A 23,205-nucleotide genomic window follows, 5' to 3' on the forward strand; every position below is an offset into this window, starting at 1 on the left:
CATATACAGTTATCTACAGTGTCTGTCTTTATACGTGACATGACACGATTACAACGGCATTTATTAACATTGTCTGATTCTTAGAGGAATGAAATATATACAAAAATAATTCGACTACCATATATATTCAATACCCATTAGAAGTATAATAAAATAAATATTATTCCAACTTGTTTTAAACTGTTTGAACTCACCTGATGGAATCAACTCGACTTGAAGTATAACCAATCCTACGTCATTAAATGCAGTGATATTATATATACCAAAGTGTTTTTCAGTGACAGTGTCTATTGTAACCGTACTGGTGGATAACGTGTCGTTCTTATTGTCTAAATGTAAATGTTCATTGGTCCAATTACCAAAGGTTACTGGTAACGGGTAGGCATCCACAAATAACACCATAGATACTGAACTACCTACTTCACCGAAGTGTCGACTGCCGCCAATAACAACTGGCAAATCTGTGATTTAACAATGCCAATGTGTGTTTTATTCATACATATAATACATGAATTGTTGTCAAAGTCAAACAAAGCTTTGGGAATAAAACCATGCCTTAGCAATGTCGTGAAAGATCTGGCCAATGTTGATGTAACAATTAAACGTAGTTACTCACATTTCACAACCATATGAATTGCAATGCTCCATGGAGTACTTAGAGCACCATGGTCAGTTTTGCACTTTATTTTCTTTCCAAAATCTTTCCTTTTTGCTGTCAACGATAGTTGGCTGATTGTATCTTGTCTACCGTCGATATCCCATAATACTCTACTAATGACGTCATTGGTTATTACATCGTCATCTTTATACCAGTACAAATTGGCAGCAGGATGCGCATTGGTAGTTGTACAGGTCAGTAGAAACGGAACCCCGGCTACTATGGTAACATCACTGTTGTCAAGGTAATTTTCAAAATATAATGAGTCTGGAGGTTCTGAAGAAGTAAAAGATGAATTACCGTGTTTTTTGTATGTTTAACTACATTTTGTATTATAATTACCCCTTTGTTGATTAGCCAATTATAATTATAATTAATTATACTTCAGTTAAATAAATGATCTGTTAATTCAACTCTTACCCCATACATCTAATGTAATGTCTTCTATAATAGTTTGTCTCTTAGCAACAGTTGCACTATTGATGGCTTCACATGTCAGCGTTGTATTCTGATGATCTAGATAATTTGGTGTGAATATCATGGTACTTGTGGTATCTTTAAGATAACTATTATCCGCGTTATCTGATATTATCTCATTATCACTCAAACTAGTGCTGTCAGTTGTCCAGTCTATTTCAGCAGATGGTCTTGCTCCCATAGCAACACACGTCATAATCGTTGTTTGATAAGCAATAACTATGACAATTCTAGCAGGCGAACTACCTGGTATTTCCACACTGCCAGGAGGTACTAAGCAACAACAGATATAACATAGAATGCTTTTTTAATAAATCAAAATAAAATAAAATGTATTATATATTTCATCTACGTTGTATACCTAATTTAGTCTATATCATTAACATGAATATTATATTCAGAACGCAATGTATTATGCTCCTTTCAATTATTCATTTTGACAACTTGTTAAATTTCACAATTTGAAATCTTTTCTACGAGTTATTATCAATATTAATGACCATCGCCATCCAAACTGTACTGTGTAGCGTATCTTTCAACCCTAAACCTAGTATCTACGCTATATTATATCATTGGTTACTTACCTTGTACATCTAGTTTAATATTTGTGATAACTGGTTGTATATTTGCTAAATTACCTCCTTCACATGTAATAGTTTTAATATGATATGACCACAATGGTGTAAATTCTATAGTAGATGTTGTATCAAATAATCTATTATCTACACTATATTATATTATTGTTTACTTACCTTGTACATCTAGTTTAATATTTGTGATAACTGGTTGTATATTTGCTGAATTACCTCCTTCACATGTAATAGTTTTAATATGATATGACCACAATGGTGTAAATTCTATAGTAGATGTTGTATCAAATAATCTATTATCTACACTATATTATATTATTGTTTACTTACCTTGTACATCTAGTTTAATATTTGTGATAACTGTTTGTATATTTGCTTAATTACTTCCTTCACATGTAATAGTTTCACTATGATATGACCACAATGGTGTAAATTCTATAGTAGATGTTGTATCAAATAATCTATTATCTACAGTATATTATATCATTGTTTACTTACCTTGTACATCTAGTTTAATATTTGTGATAACTGTTTGTATATTTGCTTAATTACTTCCTTCACATGTAATAGTTTCACTATGATATGACCACAATGGTGTAAATTCTATAGTAGATGTTGTATCAAATAATCTATTATCTACACTATATTATATCATTGTTTACTTACCTTGTACATCTAGTTTAATATTTGTGATAACTGGTTGTATATTTGCTGAATTACTTCCTTCACATGTAATAGTTTTACTATGATATGACCACAATGGTGTAAATTCTATAGTAGATGTTGTATCAAATAATCTATTATCTCCACTGTTTGGACTGTCAGAGTCTGATGACTGTACAACTGGTATATTTTGAGTGTTCCAGTTTATATGAGCAGCTGCAGGTTTGGATCCAATGGTTTCACACGTCAGTATATGTGATATACCATCTGTAACTATGACGTCATCACCTGATATATATCCTCCTGTGTTAGCATCATCTGATATAATTATTGTGCTGACAGCAACTATATATATCACACGAAAATGAAAATGAAGAATGGAGTGATACCCAAAGTGGCGCGAAGGGTGTGTTGACAGTTATGAATAATGAGTTCTCTGTTCGTTATCTCATTCAAAACCGTCATTTACTATACATTCTTTGAAAGCATAAAAACTCATTTGAGGATACTATATAGTCATTTGTTTACATAAGCGTCACGTGACAGACTCATCACGGGAACTAGTCAAAATAACTTAACTCGCGTTTTTTTTTCAGAAAACACAACTGTATTTCCTGCTGAATTTTACGGCATACACTGGTTTTACTGATTGCATGTAAATGTGCCTGACTATTATATTATTCTGTGCCCAAGTATTGTATTTCAAATCCCAACCACATTCTCATCTATCATTATCTTGTTAATTTAAAGCTGACGTTGTAGATTTCAAGAGGACCTTGCGATATAGTTACATTCATTATTCAAAGTTTAGAAAACTTTGAAAAAGTGTAACATCTAAAATTTGTTCTATTATTGCAACAAAATAGGTATGAATGGTATAATTGTTGACCAGTGCTAATGTAGAATATGTTAATCTTGTTGTTAAAAGAATAACTTCATTGAAAATGGAAAAAATAGGGAGAAATCTTGTGCGTGTTGCCAGTAACAAGATAGCATCTATTGTTATGCAAATATACCATTCAAAAGATAATCTATTGTCAAACATTAATGTTTCTATTGGCTGACTGTTTTCAAATAAGCTTTGGTTCAAGTACATTTGATAAGACACAATAAACAATCAAATATGCACTCCATATAATGTCTATACAAAACATAGCAGTATTCGTTTGTTTCATTTTTCCAAACGCATCGTTGAGTAGTATCCTGGTGAAATGTATATTTTTAATTAGCTATATCGATTCATCTCAGAAACATGGCGAAACTTATTAACTATGATAGATTGTTGCGATATCTCCCGCTGTAATTTATAGTCATTCTCGAAACAATTAGTGTTAGACATATGCATCACATGGCCTAAAAGTATAGAAATGGTGTGATCGCGAATTTATAACCATAGAAACAATCGAACGACTACTCACCGTTTACATCCAGTTTAACTCTCGTCACTACAGCATTTCCAATAGCATCATTATCAGCTTTACATTTGACGTATTGTAGATGGTTACTCCACTGTGGTGTAAATGTGAATGTACTGGATACATCAAATAATCCACTGTCTTCTGAATTAGGGGTTGGTGACGTCATAGTAGTTGACTGTAGTGTATTGTCGATATACCACTCTATAGTAGGTGCAGGTTTTGCTGTGGCTATACAAGTCAGGGTAGAAGACATTCCAGCATTTACAGTAAAGTCATCATTATTGTTATATCCATTTATCACTGGCAACGATGGCGGAACTGAAACAGATTTGTCAATCTTTCATTTGCGTTTTACAAATGGTGTCTTATACATGCTTTAAAAACTATGGGCTGCATTAGAAATTCCATACTGGTATGTACTGTAATGTACTTGTAGTGTCATATAAACCATTACTTACCTAATACATCCAATGTCACATATGTAATGTAGTGTGTATGTGTGGTAAATACATAGTCTTCACATTTAATATCTTTATCTTAGTCATTATTCCATACTGGTATGTACTGTAATGTACTTGTAGTGTCATATAAACCATTACTTGCCTAATACATCCAATGTCACATATGTACTGTAGTGTATATGTGTAGTAAATACATAGGCTTCACATTTAATATCTTTATCTTGGTCACTATTCCATACTGGTGTGTAGTGTAATGTACTTGTAGTGTCATATAAACCATTACTTGCCTAATACATCAAATGTCACATATGTACTGTATTGTGTATGTGTGGTAAATACATAGGCTTCACATTTAATATCTTTATCTTGGTCACTATTCCATACTGGTATGTACCGTAGTGTACTTGTAGTGTCATATAAACCATTACTTACCTAATATATCCAATGTCACATATGTACTGTAGTGAGTATGTGTAGTAAATACATAGGCTTCACATTTAATATCTTTATCTTGGTCACTATTCCACACTGGTATGTACTGTAATGTACTTGTAGTGTCATATAAACCATTACTTACCTAATACATCCAATGTCACATATGTACTGTATTGTGTATGTGTGATAAATACATAGGCTTCACATTTAATATCTTTATCTTGGTCACTATTCCATACTGGTATGTACTGTAATGTACTTGTAGTGTCATATAAACCATTACTTGCCTAATACATCCAATGTCACATATGTACTGTATTGTGTATGTGTGGTAAATACATAGGCTTCACATTTAATATCTTTATCTTGGTCACTATTCCATACTGGTATGTACTGTAATGTACTTGTAGTGTCATATAAACCATTACTTACCTAATACATCCAATGTCACATATGTAATGTAGTGTGTATGTGTGGTAAATACATAGGCTTCACATTTAATATCTTTATCTTGGTCACTATTCCATACTGGTATGTACTGTAATGTACTTGTAGTGTCATATAAACCATTACTTACCTAATACATCCAATGTCACATATGTACTGTAGTGTGTATGTGTGGTAAATACATAGGCTTCACATTTAATATATTTATTTTGGTCACTATTCCGTACTGGTATGTACTGTAATGTACGTGTAGTGTCATATAAACCATTACTTACCTAATACATCCAATGTCACATATGTACTGTAGTGCGTATGTGTGGTAAATACATAGGCTTCACATTTAATATCTTTATCTTGGTCACTATTCCATACTGGTATGTACTGTAATGTACTTGTAGTGTCATATAAACCATTACTCTGTGTATCACTTGTTGTTATATCATTTGTTATCTGTGTGCTACCAATATACCATTCTATAGTCGCTGATGGTTTAGTTCCCAAAGTAGTGCAGATAAACGTGGTCATGACATTCCTGGTCACCACTGCTGTGTCACCATGATTATAGTTGGTAAGCACTGGCGGCCTTGATAGTGGAACTAATAAAAGAAGCATAACTGTGTTCACATTAAAATCTCGACACGCATCGAAATCCGAAACAACAAAGCTAATATAAATTTTACCGTAATTTAGTAATTTCGCATATTTTTTTCTAAATTGCTTCACTGGTTATGGTTACAATATTTTCTCATTGTTTTCTCAACAGTCAACTTAAGTAGCTCTAAATAGAAATGTTGCTTAATAATGCACACTACTGCGACCATAATATGTATATATCTACATGTGATATTTCATACGGTTTCTGCCCAGCTTATGTATAAAACACTGACTTTCTACATACATGAGAACACACATGGATATGTATATATTTGCAAAAAGATAGTTCTATTCAGAATCAGAATTAAGAAGTTTTATCAAATAATACATACCACAAAAATAGAACCTATCTACATTGCATTTCAATTAAAACGACAAATGTTTTCAATAAATATGCTTCCAGACATCGAGCACAACATACATACTCGTAACATCACTATTGATTTGATCAATTTGTGTTGTTCACCAATAAACTAGAGATGGTAGAAAGTGCTCCCGTGTGAAGTTAATTCAATATTATTCGATGTTAACCAACAACTAACATAGTACAACCATTAAACAATTATCAAAAATAATAATACACCATATTTTAATCCATTGGCCAAAATGTTATTATGATACAAATTAAACATACTGAAAATAATAAATACATTGACAGATTATTTCAAATTAGTATCAAATATTCAACTACACACACATAACTTCTGTTAGAATATAGATTATGAAAGATACAGTTAATTATTATGCAAAGAGGGTGTTCATGAGGCAATGGCGAAAGCCATTGAATAAATATAGAATGTAGTATTTCTCGTGTTATAGCTCATTTATACAGTTTGAAACGAGCACTGTGGATGCAATCTGACCTACAGTACAAAAGATAATAAATAACAGAGATGCGTTATAATAAAATGAATAATTACTGTGCATGAATATGAAAATTGATATGCCCGGATTTCCAACAAAAACTATTGTACTAAAGCATATATGTAGCATATAAATGTTATTGAACTTATATGATATAATCCTATGTTCATCTTAAAATATATGTTATTTATCAAATTGTATTCCAATCCACCCTGTGGTTCGTGTTGTATTATTGAAACAAGATTTGACACACACACGTGCATACACATATTACCGTCGTTGTAACGACATGCATTGAAGAGGGGGGCAAGGATTATTTTCGTTCAACGTAATGCAATACTTTTTTGTTAGTACAACGTAAATTGAAAAAAAAATCCGTAATTCTGTAATCATAGGCTAGACGTACAACGTAATCAATTAAATATTTTTTTCGTACACTATAAAAATGTGTCATTTTTCTCGGCACGTAGAAGAATTTACATCCAAATAAAAAAAAACTCGTAAAGAATAATCCAGGGAAATTACATTTTCGAAACTGTAAAACGACTAGATGACACAATTCACTGCAAAATTCAATTTTCCTTGTAAATTGTAAAAAGCCTTTTTATTTCCCGTTAAACTGTACCCCCTTGCCCGCCCCATTGAATTAACTTTTAATATAGTTGCGATGTGAACTCGATTAAAACGCGTTCCTATATGAAGTTGCGTTTTAATTAAGTTTAATTAAATAAAAGTTGAATATCCCGTGACTGAACATAGAAATGTTTGCGAAGCTTAGGTTTAGTGAAGAGGGAAGGTATGATACAATTATATTAATATCAATATAAATTGAACCATACCTTTACTAAACCTAAGCTTCGCAAACATGATATAAATTCGATGGAATATTATTATATATAAATTATGAAAATAGTGAGTGTCGTCACAATGTATGTTATGCCGTCACAACGTTGGTACCACACACGCACATCCACACACACAGACAAACAAACAGAGAATTTATCGTTACGGAATTTGTACACGGGAAAAACAAATTGTCTATACTGGGAATGGCCAACTACCACAAAACTGAACAGCCGTGGCTATGAATGAAGTTAGTCCCACAAATATTATTCATTTCCACGTCCGTCGAATACGCGTTTCGTCACTAGAGAGCGTCACGTACTGTTATATACACGTCATACCTATAACTCTCAGATTTCCACATGTGTTTGACATACTGTTGGAGTCTGCATCTCCAATCCCACAAAAATAACATCCTTCATCGTTGATATCTACATTGGGTATCTTTAAATCATAGTGGTTTGTACCAGTAGTATCCACACTCCAGTTAGAGTGTTTTGTAGAGTCATGACCAGGGCCTATGAATCCAGAAAAGCTGAGTAAAGTGAATATCTCATCAGCTTCATCAACTTTAGACCACTTTCCTACACTACCAGCAAAGTCTGTGATGACACAATTCAGAGTAGCATTTTCTTCTAGCAAGATGTCAACATCTAAGGGCCCAACAACATCAAAACTGTTACCTATAAATATGTGTTATCAGAAAACATATATACATTAGGAACTTTGACAACAATGGAAATACAAGTAACGTGTCCGCGTTTTTATTGGTCTAATAACATACAGGAAATTATTTCTTTTAAGGCTAAAAACCATTCAGTTTAACCAGGTAACGGCGTAAATGCATTTATTCTCGACTGTCTACATCAACAATCTTAACAATGCGGTATTAAATATAAAAAGTGTACGCTCAATTGACCTACTGTTAGGTCCGTGGTATACCTAACGCTGACACAACCGTCACAGACGTACAGTACTCTGATTAGTACTCTGATTAGCTTCCGAGAACTTTACGAAGACTATTTAGGAATACTTTCTCACCTGATTTAGTTAAAATAATTACTGAAGCACAGCAGAATAATACTTTGTTGAAAGTCATTTCAGCAAGTGTTCTTGTTCCGGGTTCTTGACCTTACACATCACGTGATTACTCTCAAGGTCATACAATATACATTGATGTCGCCGTCCTTCAGCGTAGTGAACAGTGGGTGCATCTGACCCGGGATCTGACCATATATCAAATGTGAACGACCACCAAGATCACTTCTCAAGAAAATCAAGATCAGGTTTTAGAAGCATATCATGGTTTTATAAATTGTGTAAGAATTTAAGCTTATTGTTATAGAAACCATTGTTTATCGCTGGTGTGAATATTCTACATTAGAGTTTTGTGTTGATATTAGTGATTTGTAAATGACCTAACGCACTCTCCCAGTAGTATGCGAGTGAATGCGAGTTTTGATCTGGTCGCAATGTACATTAAATACGTACTTTGACTTTTTTCAATCATTTGATACGTCACAGTCATTCCAAAAATTACCTGGCGCAGCAATATAAGTCGCTTGCTTTGTTGATATGAGGCCCATATCTCGCGCATGCGCATCGAACTACCGTCGCATTTCAAACAAGATGTCTGTCCTGTGGTATATATTTTCGGTTTGAGACACACACCGTGAAAGCAATGCAAGTTTGAATTAGTGAAGCATATTCGAATCGGTTTAATAAATTACGAATTTGTACTGAACTATAACAGACAGACAGACAGACAGACAGACAGACAGACAGACAGACAGACAGACCATACCTATAACTCTCAGATTCCCACACGTGTTTGACATACTGTTGGAATCTGCAGTTCCAATCCCACAAAAATAACATCCTTCATCGTTGATATCTACATTGGGTATCTTTAAATCATAGTGGTTTGTACGAGTAGTATCCACACTCCAGTCAGAGTGTTTTGCGGAGACATATCCAGTGCCTTGAAATGCAGAGTAGTATAAACCGAATATATCATTAGCACCATTCACTTTGGACCACTTTCCAGATGACCCATCAAAGTATGTGATGATACAATCCAGAATAGCATCTTCTCCTAGTAGGACATCAGCATCCAACGGTCCAATAACATCAAAACTGCACACTGTATACACGAATTAATGGAAAAAATCAGGTATAGAAAAGGAAATCTTGTCAAACTTCACGCTAATAACGCGTGAGTTGTAGCCATTGAATGTACAAATAAAATATTCACTAAAGAAAACAAAAAAAGAAAACCAGAAATCTTAAACAATTGTCAAAAGATCGTCTTATTTATTTTCGCTTGTCAACAACAGTAATGCGGGAGTAAATATAAACAGTGTACGTCCATGGGCAGTAGGTCCACGATACACCTAACACTGACCCTCAACACGTGTTGAGGGACTGTGACCTACGCTGACCCAACTTCCACTGACGTATGGTGAACTGGTTAGCGTCAAGCAAACATGACAATGTTCTCACCTGACTGAGTCCAAGTAATTACCAACGCACAGCCGACTAGAACTGTGTTGATAGTCATTTCGAAAGAATAAGTCGTGTTCCTGGTTCTTGACCTTTTACGTCACGTGATAGTTTTGAAGGTCGTATGGTGTACGCCGCGGCAGACTCAATGTCTCGGAGGGAGAATTCACATGGGAGAGGTAAACGTACGGCAGCCGAGGAAAGTCACGGCCATTCATGTTTGTAATGTGTCACGTGTTGTTGTTGTTTTTTGTTTCGTATTTAAGGATTCATTTTTATTCGCATTTTAAATTTTCTTTTTGTCCATTTCACAATTAAAATGGTTATCAATCTTAAAAGAATGAGTCAAAATGAAAATTACAAATCAAAATGCAATGTATACATTTGTATTTTGACTTACTTTTACATTTGAAAATTTAATTTTTATTTTTGAAAATTGGATTCACTTGAGTAAATTCGCTTTTAATTACTTTTGAAAATTAATTTAAATGGCATTTTCACTTCAGCTTTGTTGAGAATGACAAGTTGTCAATTCAACACCGTTGTAAAGAGTAACACGCGTGTTGAATGGGGTGTGCCGAGATTTGTCTCGAGCCAGAAAGGTGAACGACGGGGTGTTTTTGCAGTGTCCGAGACCGTCGTTTGCCGACTTGACTGGTATTTCCATCGGGGATCGCAGGATGTGCGTCATTGTGATCGTCGTCACGCTGATTCATAGTTTTGCGTTAATAGTTATATATATATTGCATTGCATCGCACAGATCTGAGTAAAGTGTGTTTTGGCAATTATACATATATGAATCATCGACAGATATCTGACGCTAAGATTGATGTGGTCAGAACACATGGGGGAAATATATATAATCTCCTCGGCTGTCGTGTCGTGATGTGCCGCTCAAATGGTTTCATATTTCTCCAAAAATATCTTAGACATGGGTTTACTTTCAAGAAAAACTAGAACTGGAAATTGATCGTTGACGTGGACAATGCATCAGATTGATGAAGTGGAGTTCAGTTCAATTTAAAAAAAATTGCGAGTTTCTTTATCAGACGCGTAACTACTCAAAACGGGTGGAGGGATAATAATAAACAGTAGAAATGGATTTATTTAGATATTTAGCTTTTAAGTGAATGTGTTCTGCCGTGAAAGAGATATAAGAAAATTGTGTTTCTTATTGAAATATTTAGTGTTTCAAATATGAACCTAGTACCATGGATATATTTTCAGGGAACCCGGATGTCAGGTCTCAGACCACTAAATATTTGTTCACGCTAATATTGTTGATAGGTGAATCAGTGCAAATTTGAGAATTTGGGGTAATTTGAGAAAGCCGTTTGTTGATAAACAGCATATTTTAACTAGTAAAAAATTACCATACTTTTATTGGCAAACCTGGTAGTTAAAAATGTCACCACGACAAAATAAAGGCAATTCGTACACACAGATTTCAAGCTTTCTATATTTATGTGTCTCAGAAAAGTCATCCACTTTACGAGTGTCAAAGCGAAAGGTACCACAATATATTGGTACACAGTTCGACACATACCAGTAGGTGTAGACTGGCACAGTCTAAGCGATTTTTTTTTTAATTTAAAATGAAATAAAAAAAATAGCGAAATCGGGAAATCCCCTGTAACTGCGAAATCACCCAGACTGGACGTTTTTGCCGCGCCCTCTGTGGTGAAAGTAGGAACTAGTGTGTTTTCATACTAGTTTTTATGGTAATGAGCAGAACTGTTATCCAATCAGAGTAATTTGACTTTTAAACAATATCTAGTTAACCTTTGTCCCTGAAGATTTCATGTGTCTTAAAGTTTCTCGATCATCAATCATAACAAACGAATTAGTATTTATAACGTTCCGTACAAATTATTCTAATGGAGAGAAGTAGCCTGCGTGTAGCTTTATCTCGCCGGGTTACAGTGAAGCGCGATCTGCACAGAAGACAATATTTGGTGCTTTATCGACGGCCACGAAGTTTTCAATGCCCTTCCGACCGGAAGCGGCAAATCGATTGCATTTTAAGTTGCTCCGTTCTGTTTAGATGAAAAACAGTACAGTCTACAGTACATGTATTTGGAATCATGAATAAAAGTGCGCCCTCGTACGTCAAGTTTCAGATGAACAGTCATAATTTTGTAGACCCCAATGTTTATAACATTTAACCATAAGCTTCTAAGCGAGATGACATTGTTGTTTTTTTTCATTCCTTTCAGCAACACACATATTCGCGCACATCGTCTTCTATTAAAACATGAGTTCGTCACGGTGTTACCTGCAATCTTATACTTGATTTCCCGTAGTTCTCCTTTGTTGGCCATACACTCAAAGACAAATGATGAACAAAAATCGGCGAGCAGAATTTTGCAAGTCTTTGAAATAGTATGCATTGAATCAGATAAGAATCTTCGACGTAAGCGGTGATCCACAATTCCCCGGTTCTCCGGTGACAGATAAGAGTTCTGGCACCCTGAAATAGACGAGGGTGGGTGGAAGAGCTAGCTATTTTTTATATTTAAAAGACAGCAAGTTCTTTAAAACATGGTGTGTATAAAAAAATATACCTCTATATTCAAGAACAAGTACGATCAATGTCAGGATACTTGTGTACGTGAAATGATTCCTCTAGTATACTATTAGTATACTAAAGTATTTTGCTCACATTTAAAAGAGTTGCTTGTTTTATTTGGTGAGTAAAATGCTCAAGACTTGCACAATTTCGCTCACCAAAAATGTTGCTGACTGAGTTTTGTTCGCCTTATCACCTAGCAATTTCTGTTTACATGGCTCTTTACCCACTCGCGGTTCTTTAAAGTGCTAATATTGTTGCCTTGTCAAAATGCGAATTTCTAAAATTATATGTGAATTGTTGCCATCGTTGTCTAACGATATTTGAGCTTCAATGACAATTCAGAATTGCTTATTGGAGAGTAAAGAGGTGATAAACGTCAGAAATTATAAAGAACGAGGACATGACGCGATGATGCAGGTGAAATCAGTGGGGAATGAATAAAAAAATAACTTGGATTAATTAACTAATTGTAATTAATTAGTTAATTAATTAATTAATTGTGAGAATGAATCAGGATATGGGTGCTATAGTCATCCCCGTTCACCTTCTCCTTGTTTCCCAGTATGGTTTTCCGTCTTTTAGTCGTCTGGGTTATAGCGACATTTGGATCGATAGATGTGCTATCGAGTTAATGAACGCTCTGTAGGTCAAAGGGGTGGGATGATGTCTTCTAATATAAGACATAGGTTTTAGGTTCATGTCTAATGTACATGCACTTAAAGTACAAAACCCGGTCGCATTGCAGACGTTATAGTCTCAGGTATGCTCGTACTATGATTACGCTTCGAAAGAATAGGGATTATTTCATTGCAAGTAACACTGTAGTAAACAGCTCCAGCCAAGCTCCGGTAAAGTTGTGTTTTCTCGAACTTACAGGTCGATTATGTCGTGCCAAAGTGGATGTATCTGACTATGAATGTCACAGCAGTGATTATATATATTATTTATGACAATAAATAGTGTACGAGGTGAGATTTGGCGGATAAAATGCGTAGGGCTACCGTAAACCATCCCTGGATATTTTCATTGTGTATAAAATCCTCTTAAACATTATTGGCATATTATACACAAGGGGAACGTATGTACTCAGACTTATATAGTCGTACACGCTAAATCGTCAGGTTCGTAGGTTTACTGATCAGGGGCACTGTGCCTAGACCCGAGGACCTGATAAAAATGTCCGTACAAAAAAAAAATGGATTATTATCATCTTGAACAAAAATTAAAAATTTTGCGACAAATGCGGTCAATTAATTGAAGAAAAAAATGTCTGTATATGAATATTTGATATTACAATAAACAAATACTCTTACGGTATTTGAAAATTCCAGACATAGCCATAATCGATGCAATTTTGCTAACAGTTGTCGATTCCCGGGAGATATTCAAACAGACGGCGGCGTGTTGACACAAAATACACGATCTAACAATGACACGTCTATTAATTCTTCGTTGAGTATCGATTTTCCTCTAAAAGAAGGCGTACCCCTAAGTTGTTATTCGGTGTAATTGAATTTAGCCTAAGGAATATTTAGTACCAACGCGTTGAAAAACACTTCGATCGAATATATATTGCCTGGCGAATTGGAAACGCGAATACCGGTAAAAAGGCGAGTTTATTCAGCATAAAACGGCGTTACAGGTCCGATTTTTTTGAGTTGACAATTTTGCGTCTGTGTACAGTTGCGATGGCAAGCTGTCACACGTTTTCGGGTCACACGGAACAACGTAGGAATTCGATAATTTGGCCCGGTGAGACCTTTGGAATTACCATCCGCGCGAACAATATAACAAGTCGAAGAGAAGGCGTGTTTATAATGACTCGAATGCAAGACCTCGAGGGGACAAGTCGCGCCTTGTTGATTCTCAGTGAATGAAATCGTTCGGACAAAAAGAGATTAGCTGGCTTTAACAGGTGTATTCTCGTGCGATGCTGCGTAGTTAAAGGGTCCACTTGTTGCTGCACCCACATGACGTGATTCCGCGTAACACCGCCGACTGGCTTGAGATAATAAGGCGACTTCGACGTCATCTTGTTCGTATCATTACCGGTGCCGCGGGCGAACTTTATTCCGAAGATACTAAGACCTTCAGCAAAGTGTAGCTATAAAACGACGTGTCTATATGAACTATAGTGTGGACAAGCGTGCTGTGTATGAGTTCATTGTTGTATACGCGCATCGTACATCGTATCGGCGATCTAGTATCGATTTTATTAAGAGCAAACACGGCGCACCTTGTTAATATCCCCAGTAAACTTCAATGGCGTGTGTATCTCTGTTTGCGTCCTCTGGATAGACTCGTGTCGAAATCAACATCGTGCCAAAAAGGGACTAATTAATTTGGTATCTCTCGATATACCTATAATGGTGGTCAATTAGGTAAGTATTCCATACATGTTTGTTTTCGTTACATGTTACGTAACTACGTGCTATGTTTTGTCCTGATTGGTGGTTGCTAACGTGTGGTGGAGATACACCGCCCAGCGGACTGTCGAATTTCGATGAAGCGTAACTGGAGATCACGCAGAGTTGCTGTGAGTTGTCTGTTGGCTGTAATTGGATACTGCATGATTTTGATTAAGCAGAGGACGTGACCTGGGTTTAAATAAATCGATTTACACGTAAATAAATATAAACAACTACAAACTGTAACACTGAGTTTGTTCAGTTTGACAAAACGGCCCGTGTTCGAATTTAGAATTTTGACTCTACTAAATTTTAAATGAACTTGACATCTCCATCTCCGCGACCTTCGCGACCTTCGCGACAACTTGAAGACGCTGGACATTGTTGTTAATGAAATTGGCCAGTTGTACGTCTAGCGAATAATGACTCGCTGAGGGAACGGTATTGATCACTGAAACAAAACATAGATATCAGTTCTACAATTTGTTATTCAATTGTATTCACTACCAAATAACAATATTTTTTTAGTTGATAAATTGTTTCATTCAATCGTCGTCACCGGCGTAATTTTATGTTTACAGAATGAATACACGTGCGTCTGAGGATTCAGGAGAATTTATAATTTGATTGGTATAAATCTTTTTAATCCATGTAGTTATCCAATCTTTTACATTTGAAGTGTAGGCCACGTCGTGGCCATGGATATGATCCGATTAGGTATACATGTTGTTACAAATAACCAGTGTACACTAGTACCGCACAACAGAAAACTTCCAACCCATTACGAAAAGTACCCGGACGTGACTCACTACATTCATAGCACAATACAGGTTATTTAGTGTTTTTATCAACATGCGACAATCTCGCCTGCCATTGCAAAACAACATTTTATTAAATAAAATGCGTCCATTGTATCATTTTCCTCCATTAATTCGCAGCGTATCGCACGAAAGTGTGTACGTTCAAAAGAAAAGTAGTGCGCCAAATGGGTTAAAAGCCCGACTATAGATTCTTAATCCGGACGTTGAGTTTACAGTGTCCACATTTACATTACGCTCCGTTTATCTTCAAAGAAACCTCAATTACTTTTACGCAATGCGCTCTTTTTTCTGAATTAGACGACACGTGACCTCATTCTCAAATGCCGCGTGACTAAGAAGGATTTCTTGAATGTGAACTACTAAACACATACATTAGCTAGAGGCGTGAAGTTTAATATGGTGTTTATATGTCCCATTTATGGTTAGTAATGAGGTGCGTATTTGTTCGCTTTTCATGTTTACTCTTTTACGACAAGTCGTTACTTGTTGGGTTGAGTGATAAAATGGTTCCCCTTCACGACGAAATACAAACACAATTAATGAAGGGAATCGCCGTCCCCCCAAAAAAGTGCTTTCGAAAAAAAAATATTGGTTCTTGTATTTATCCCAAAGGATCAGACAGGTGAATCCGTTGTCATATGAAAATACATTTTCCATTCCAATTGTTAACAGTTAAACGCAGACGGGTATTCTCATTCCGTACCAATAATAATAACTTTGATAATTTTACATTTTTAATTTTAATTTTAAATTCATCTTTATTAAATAAAAAAAACGTTGTTTTGACAAAAAACATAGTATTCGTACGATATGAAATGTAAAATCACTAGAGCGCATGCGCAGCAGAATCATTCGTAGGTGCAACATGTGTGTCTTGTATTTCGTCAAGCGAATAGTGTTTGTTTGCCGAGACAGTGTTTTATATGTATAGGAAGTGCGGTAATGGAACTTTCTGATTGGTCGACAAGCACTAGGTGGGTTTTAATTGACGATACACTTCTAGTATATCTCTATTTTGAGTTGTTTTAGATTTTGAAAAGTCGTTCTGGTATTCTTGGTGTGCTTTATTCATGGTTTAGGTCCACTTTACTGACATACACCAATAAGTTATAATCAATAGTAAACACTCATCTAGCCATATTTTAATGTCTGATGTGTCCCGGGAGTCTGCCAGGGTCCTGCAGTAAGCATGAACTTGAAGTTATATTTAATCGGAAGGCCACAGCAATTCTTAAACAAAAAATGTTTGGAATACGTAGACATTGATGGTATATTGGTTTAAGCGAACGATCGTGTACGGTATCTTGATGTCACGTTGAAAACGAGATAGCGATGCGCCGTCACATTGCACACGTTTTTATTATCTTCAAAGAATATCGCAAATTAGGCAATGTCTATCCATTGAAACAACCGAAATGTTGGTACATGTCCTTGTTAGCTCTAGAATAGACTGTTGTACTGAACTGACCAGTGGCGGCGGCACGGGGGTGGGGCGTCGCCCCGTCAAAATCAAGCTGCAACTCTGTGTCAGCAAAATTTGTCCCTCAAAATGTAGGAAATAGCGTTTCAAAGGGTCTAGATTTCAATTTTTTAAGGAGGAGCATGCCCCCGGACCCGGTCGCGCGAGGTTGGTGAACAGATCTCGCGCCATCATGCAAAAGTTCGTGCCGCCGCCACTGACTGCTGACTGATGCATGGTTCATCAAGTGCGTGGATTGCTACATTGCAGAGGATCCAGAATGTTGGCAGTGACAATATGACAATATCACTCCGACCCTTTTTAAATTACGTTGATTTCCGTGAAGGATAGTTTAAGGAGACTTGGTGTCTTATTTGAAAACGAGATTGCGATATTATGCGGTCACATTGCACGTATTTCTAAAACGTCATTTTATCATCTTCAAAGAATATCACAAATTGAGGAATTGTCTATTAATTGAAACAACTGAATTGTTGGTACATGCCCTTGTCTGTTCAAGAATACCCTATTGTAATAGCCTAATCAGGTGTGTTGATTTCCCGGGGGGGGGGGTCACTCTATATTAAAACCTTCATCCTATGCATTCTTGCTAAAAATAATAGGCCACACTGGCAAAGCATACCCCCTATTGCGGACACAATGTAAATTTAGTACCCCCTACAGCAGACATATTGAAGAAAAAAATCCTTTTGCAGACATATATAGAGAACATTCTACCCCATGGCTATGAATCCGCCAATTTTGGGCCGAGTGCGGTGCCTGTATGGGAGTGGTTGTTGCAAGAGAGGCCTACAGCGGTCACAGCAACCCTGTGAGTTTATTCCTTGGAGCCTATTGCATACATTAGCGTTTTAAAAAGGGGCATATTTGCCTCCTGTGCGGGCCCGCTTTAGAAGGTGAAAAACACCTTCCTTTCCCGCTAAATTTGTAACGCACATGGGGTAGTAACGGCATACAGAGTGACCCCCTTCCGGGGATTGATTTATAAATTGCAAAGGAGCCAGAGTGCTGCTGCCAGACTTATCTTCGGCAGTAAAAATATGACCATATCACAACCCTTATTAAATTACATTTGTTGCCTGTACAATCCAGAATAGCCTGAGAGTTCAATATCCCTACGATATGCTAATACAATATATATGCGGCGCTAGAAGGGTTCAGTTGTTGGCCCACAGTTATCCATCAGTTTTTTGACGTCAAAATTATACACACTGTATAAAATTATTCGTTGAAGAACAGGCTTCGTTTTGTATTTTGTTGTTGTTTTAACGTAACAGATCTTGTATATTTGCTGTTGCTATCCACTCGTGAACTATTTGTAATTTATTTGTCAATAACTGTCAAAACATCGACAATAAACCCACTATATTGAGTTAGTTGATTAATTCTGATTATCGTTCGGGACAACCGAATTCCAAACAGTAATCAACGCGCCAACATGTCTGCGGTTCTCCGAGTCCCAGTATTCATCGCTTACGTGGACATTTCCCCAATACTACATCTTTATTTCATCGCCAGGTCAAAAAATAATTATATCTTATCTGCGTCTGTTCTAAAGGCATCCATCGGAACAAAAACTACCTGTCGTTGGTGGCGCTATATCTTGTTAACGTATGTGTGAATTTTAATATAACATTTGAAACAATAACGCATCCCCTCACCTCAAAAAACTTGGACTAGAAACATGTATATTTTTTGTCCTTACATGTATGGCTATGTAGCCGCTCAGCGCTATTCAAAGCCTGAGTTCATTCACGGGGTTATGCTTACTCTTGTATAAGTCTATCATGGATGTACTACCTGTTTTGGCGAGCGAGAGTGAGGATGGGAAGAAGGAGGGGGTTTGTTGGAGTTGTAAACAGCAAAAATTTCAAAACCAGCAACTGAAAACACGTGCATGTGGCTACTAATGGCGGAAAGATTACAATATTGTGCGTGGGATGTCTTAACTGCAGTGTATATTCTACTGCCACGCACTTCTATGCAATTACGTTTATATATCTTGTTCAATGAATATCAGGGAGAGTCGTTGGTTGGTTTGAGGCTGAGAACCCCTAAATATTATTTTGGCGACATTTGAGTAGATTAGCCTCAAGAATATCTTTAAAACATTTCAGAAAATTCAACTTTTTTTTCAGAAACATCATAAATTCTTTTATTGTTTACCAGGCATTAGTCTGCCCAAGGGCACGATTCTATGTGACTAAGAACTATATGTCTCACTCAATAATTATTATCAAGGTGCGTGGCACTATTTTGGGAGAACTTTGTTTTATTCTATATACTCTATAGTTACCTGGCTCATGACCAACGCAATAAACTCTAATGTTTCTAGAAGAAGCCGTGGTCACATATCCTAATAAAATCGCATTAGTAGTCAGACTTCACTCAAAACAGCAACATATCGAATTTGATTAAACACAATCCAAACACTCAGAGTTTCCAGTATAAAATACTAATCGTGTATTCAATATTTACATATAGAGGTATTGTATATATTGATTTCAAATATCCATAGAAATTTCCAAGGTCTGTGGAATAATTGACATTATCAATCGATTTCTGTGAACGTGCCATGACAACAACTGACGTCATATCCGGTGTTACGTGTAACAAAATAGTAGTGGCCATAAACATAGTAAGCTGGCAAGATTAAAAGTACTCCCGGCATTATTGTTAGCTACAAATTAGCACGGTTTTAACTTCAAGCAAACCGATATTGTCGAACACATATTCTACACTCTCAACATGGAGTCCGCAAACTCAGTAGACGTCTATCATCACAGGGGCCTGTCCGTCATCTTGAAAACTGTTCTTCTGGGTACATACGAGGCAAACCTTAACTGATTAAAACCAAAGGTGGGGAGTTGTTCCGCCAAACCGGAAACGGAAGCGAACAAACTCCTTCCGGTCAACAAAAGTTTGTTTGATATATATGGTATGTATATGGACATTCTTGATCTTGTGTGATCTGATGATGTTTATTTGTTGTTGTAATTTGTGTTTCTGTTTTTCTCACCAGGTAACAATGGCTATCGACACCAGTGTAGCTGGGTCCAAAATTACGCAAGAAGAGAAGGTTGCCAAGAAAGTGGCAAAGGGTTTCAATGTCAAAGCAGGCTCCCTGGGCGGCATTCTGACAACACAAAACCCCGCTGAACAACGGAGACTGCGCAAACGCCTTGAGAGGCTGGAAAATGAACGACGTCGGCGAGTCGGTCACATGACGTGGAACCAGCGAAACTTTTTCATGAAACAGGTATTTGATCAGGACAATGATTTCAGATTTGTGAAAGCTGAACAGCGGCCGGCGTATATGGCGGGAATCCCTGCAATGGAGGAAGAGAACGACGGGAATGAAACAATGCGGGAAAGTTACCCAGTTTTGACGGATAAGAGAAATAGTCCAATGGAAAAGCGAGGATGTGTGTCGGGTTTCAACGGGGAGAGGCATCGGCAAACGAAAGCACGTTTACCGAAGATTAGAGTCAAATCTCTTGGGATTTTCGCCAGCGGCACGCAATTTCGTCACAATGCTGTAGGTGGCGGTCGACCAATGACGAGACGGACGGTGCCACTAACAAAAAGTCGACCTTTAACCAGAACTCAGTCAACGATGAGCTTGACACAATCCCGACTTGTGAAAGAAAATACTGACACGTCTCTGAATGAACGTGAGCAAGGAACTGATGCGGCTGCTATGACAACCACGGGAAAATTTGGAAGCGCAATGGGGGTTGTACATGAAAGCGTTGAAACAGACGCGAAGAAGACTGAACAGAAAGAAAAAGAATTCGGGGAGGAAGAGACGGGGTTTAATGAGCATCAGATAAAAGATACGCCGCAGTTGCCTGCTGCCGTCAACGCGAACATGAAAGAGTTGTACAAACCGATGCGCAGAGAGCAGACTACAATAGGTGTTGGGAAAAAGAAAACGAAAGTTCTTCCAATGCTAGTAGCACCAGCACGCAACACTGCATCTGCTCCACACAGTCCCCGAAAAATCGTGCGTGAACGTACTGACCTGTCATCAAAAATCCCACTAACTGGCAATGACCGAGAAGGAACCTATTTGCCAGAGATTAGCCAAAAATACAGATTTGAACCAGACGAAATCGACGAGGCGGAACTGGAAGCGGCGACAGAAGAAGCCAAAGAGAAAGAACGAGAAAAGCTACTTCGGAGGCTGACACGTACTCTACCAACTCATTTGATGGTAAAAACGTACCAGCGGGAATCGGAAGCTGGGGCTGAATCATCGATTAGATCCAAAAAGAAACGATTACTGGAAAAGAGCAGAAAAGAAGTTGCCAAGAATGTGTTGTCAGATCCACGGTTCACGAATATGGTGCGCTCACTCACTATATGCAAATGACATAAACGAACACTTTTGTATGCGCATGCGCATGTTTTGTAACAAATAAGTATCCGAAAACAGGGATATCCGAATTGGTTCCACAATAAGTGAACTCGGTTTAGTGGTCCCAAAATAATGGGTGTACTCGGAAAATTGTGAGGGTTTTATTCCATGAGGGTTTTTTTTTTTTTATAAATATTTGACCTTAACATCTTTGAATGACAATGAATGATTAGTGGTAGAGGTTGAACTTCATATAATCCACCGGCCAATAGCGACTTTACAAGCCCCGGACTAGTACCCGATCATGAGTGACAATAATGTAATGTTATGTATTTAATTATTATATATGTTTAATTTCTGTGTTACTTCTTGGCCATCTTCGCCAGCCAAGGACCATTTATTCGGCCGAAGCCTCAACATAAACCCTTGGCAGATTTCACCACGATTTACTGTATGTCGCACGCCCTCAAACGATTATAAGATTCACTTCAGCTCATTTGCATCACCCAATCAGAACTCACGAAAGAAAATCCAATGCAATGAAATACAGCTTTTCCTACCACGTTCACGCACGGGTTCGTGGGCTGGTTATGAATGACCGGCTGTAGCGAAACTGTGCGATTCGGACGATGCTTCATGACTGACTAGACTCAATAACCTATTCCCCACAGATCTATTTCAAGTATATGGAAACAATTCTAGCATTTTTGTGAATGGTGACACAAGTTAACCTTGGTTCTCAAAGCGTTATATTAGCTTTCTGCGGTGGTGTATAGTGTACATTGAACATTTAAATTTAATTTACTTTTAAAACTCCGTCGTCTGCCGTCCAGAATTAGGCACAGCCACCAATGACGGAAACGAGTACAATAATGCCACCGCCATCGGTCAACAAAATAAATAAATAAATAAATAAATAAATAAATAAATAAATAAATAAATAAATAAATAAATAAATAAATAAATAAATAAATAAATGTAACGAAGAGACAACAAACTAAGGCCAGTTACTTGATGCGTGCGGGAAGTTTCTGGAACAATGATTGCATGCAATATATATTTTTAATGAATCACGACCTCTAGCGACAAATCGATTCTATGACATCAATTAGTCTCCGTCGTTTGCAATGACCACGTTATTTGGCTGTAGTACAAAAAATGTACTTATAAATAGCCACCTATAGCAAATCTTAAAACATTGAAAGACTACTACAAGGGCCCAACTTACCTGTATATTCAGCCAGTGTGCAAAATAAAAAAAATAAAAATGTGTTAAATGTTCGGAATATGTTTTACGGTGTGAACTGTTGTGGACACACATAGGAAACCTAACTACCCACGATAAGAAACACTTCAAATGTATTGTGTCTTTTAATTTCAGCCCATCATGGGTTTCAACTATGGTGTGTTTGAAAGTAGCTTTCCGTTGTAAAGAGAAAATATGAACTAGTTTCAACTGCTGTCGTTGCCACGACATCCGCGGGGAGTGATTGAGAGGTACTGGGAGCTGCTTTATATGCATATGTATGCAGAAAAAAGTGAATTCCAACG

The 23,205-nt window shown here is 36.8% G+C and overlaps 4 protein-coding genes across 4 annotated transcripts; 1 reads left to right on the top strand and 3 right to left on the bottom strand.

Moving 5' to 3' along the window:
* Positions 1–23: 23 nt before the first annotated feature.
* On the bottom strand, positions 24–1,343 carry LOC144342144 (cell adhesion molecule 2-like). Its single transcript, XM_085499544.1, has 3 exons — positions 1,079–1,343; positions 617–934; positions 24–461 (listed from the first exon to the last, which is right to left on the bottom strand). Exons 1-3 carry the CDS (start codon positions 1,329–1,331, stop codon positions 115–117), a joined length of 918 nt encoding a protein of 305 aa, XP_085355670.1. The 5' UTR covers positions 1,332–1,343; the 3' UTR covers positions 24–114.
* A 1,040-nt stretch (positions 1,344–2,383) lies between these two features.
* On the bottom strand, positions 2,384–8,609 carry LOC146745531 (neuronal growth regulator 1-like). Its single transcript, XM_085498735.1, has 4 exons — positions 8,552–8,609; positions 7,852–8,193; positions 3,807–4,124; positions 2,384–2,733 (listed from the first exon to the last, which is right to left on the bottom strand). The coding sequence occupies exons 1-4, from the start codon at positions 8,607–8,609 to the stop codon at positions 2,384–2,386; spliced, it is 1,068 nt and encodes a 355-aa protein (XP_085354861.1).
* Positions 8,610–9,172: 563 nt separating this feature from the next.
* LOC146745532 (uncharacterized) lies at positions 9,173–10,086 on the bottom strand. The gene is made up of 2 exons (XM_085499546.1): positions 10,013–10,086; positions 9,173–9,653 (listed from the first exon to the last, which is right to left on the bottom strand). The coding sequence occupies exons 1-2, from the start codon at positions 10,068–10,070 to the stop codon at positions 9,229–9,231; spliced, it is 483 nt and encodes a 160-aa protein (XP_085355672.1). The 5' UTR covers positions 10,071–10,086; the 3' UTR covers positions 9,173–9,228.
* Positions 10,087–14,386: 4,300 nt separating this feature from the next.
* Positions 14,387–22,940, top strand: LOC144350040 (uncharacterized). Its single transcript, XM_078008419.2, has 2 exons — positions 14,387–14,966; positions 20,317–22,940. Exon 2 carries the CDS (start codon positions 20,323–20,325, stop codon positions 21,667–21,669), a length of 1,347 nt encoding a protein of 448 aa, XP_077864545.1. The 5' UTR covers positions 14,387–14,966; positions 20,317–20,322; the 3' UTR covers positions 21,670–22,940.
* Positions 22,941–23,205: the final 265 nt, after the last annotated feature.

Source organism: Saccoglossus kowalevskii, chromosome 5 (assembly GCF_978046115.1).
Source record: "Saccoglossus kowalevskii chromosome 5, keSacKowa6.1, whole genome shotgun sequence".
Taxonomy (NCBI): domain Eukaryota; kingdom Metazoa; phylum Hemichordata; class Enteropneusta; family Harrimaniidae; genus Saccoglossus; species Saccoglossus kowalevskii.

Coding starts and splice junctions, on each gene's coding strand:
- LOC144342144 (XM_085499544.1), bottom strand. CDS start 1,331: ATGACGTGTGTTGCTATGGGAGCAAGACCATCTGCTGAAATAGACTGG. Junction 935..1,078: donor CATTACATTAGATGTATGGG/GTAAGAGTTGAA, acceptor TTACTTCTTCAG/AACCTCCAGACTCATTATAT. Junction 462..616: donor AATTCATATGGTTGTGAAAT/GTGAGTAACTAC, acceptor GTTAAATCACAG/ATTTGCCAGTTGTTATTGGC.
- LOC146745531 (XM_085498735.1), bottom strand. CDS start 8,609: ATGACTTTCAACAAAGTATTATTCTGCTGTGCTTCAGTAATTATTTTA. Junction 4,125..7,851: donor TGGAAATCTGAGAGTTATAG/GTATGACGTGTA, acceptor AATCTGTTTCAG/TTCCGCCATCGTTGCCAGTG. Junction 2,734..3,806: donor AGTTAAACTGGATGTAAACG/GTGAGTAGTCGT, acceptor TGATATATATAG/TTGCTGTCAGCACAATAATT.
- LOC146745532 (XM_085499546.1), bottom strand. CDS start 10,070: ATGACTATCAACACAGTTCTAGTCGGCTGTGCGTTGGTAATTACTTGG. Junction 9,654..10,012: donor AATTACTTGGACTCAGTCAG/GTGAGAACATTG, acceptor TCGTGTATACAG/TGTGCAGTTTTGATGTTATT.
- LOC144350040 (XM_078008419.2), top strand. CDS start 20,323: ATGGCTATCGACACCAGTGTAGCTGGGTCCAAAATTACGCAAGAAGAG.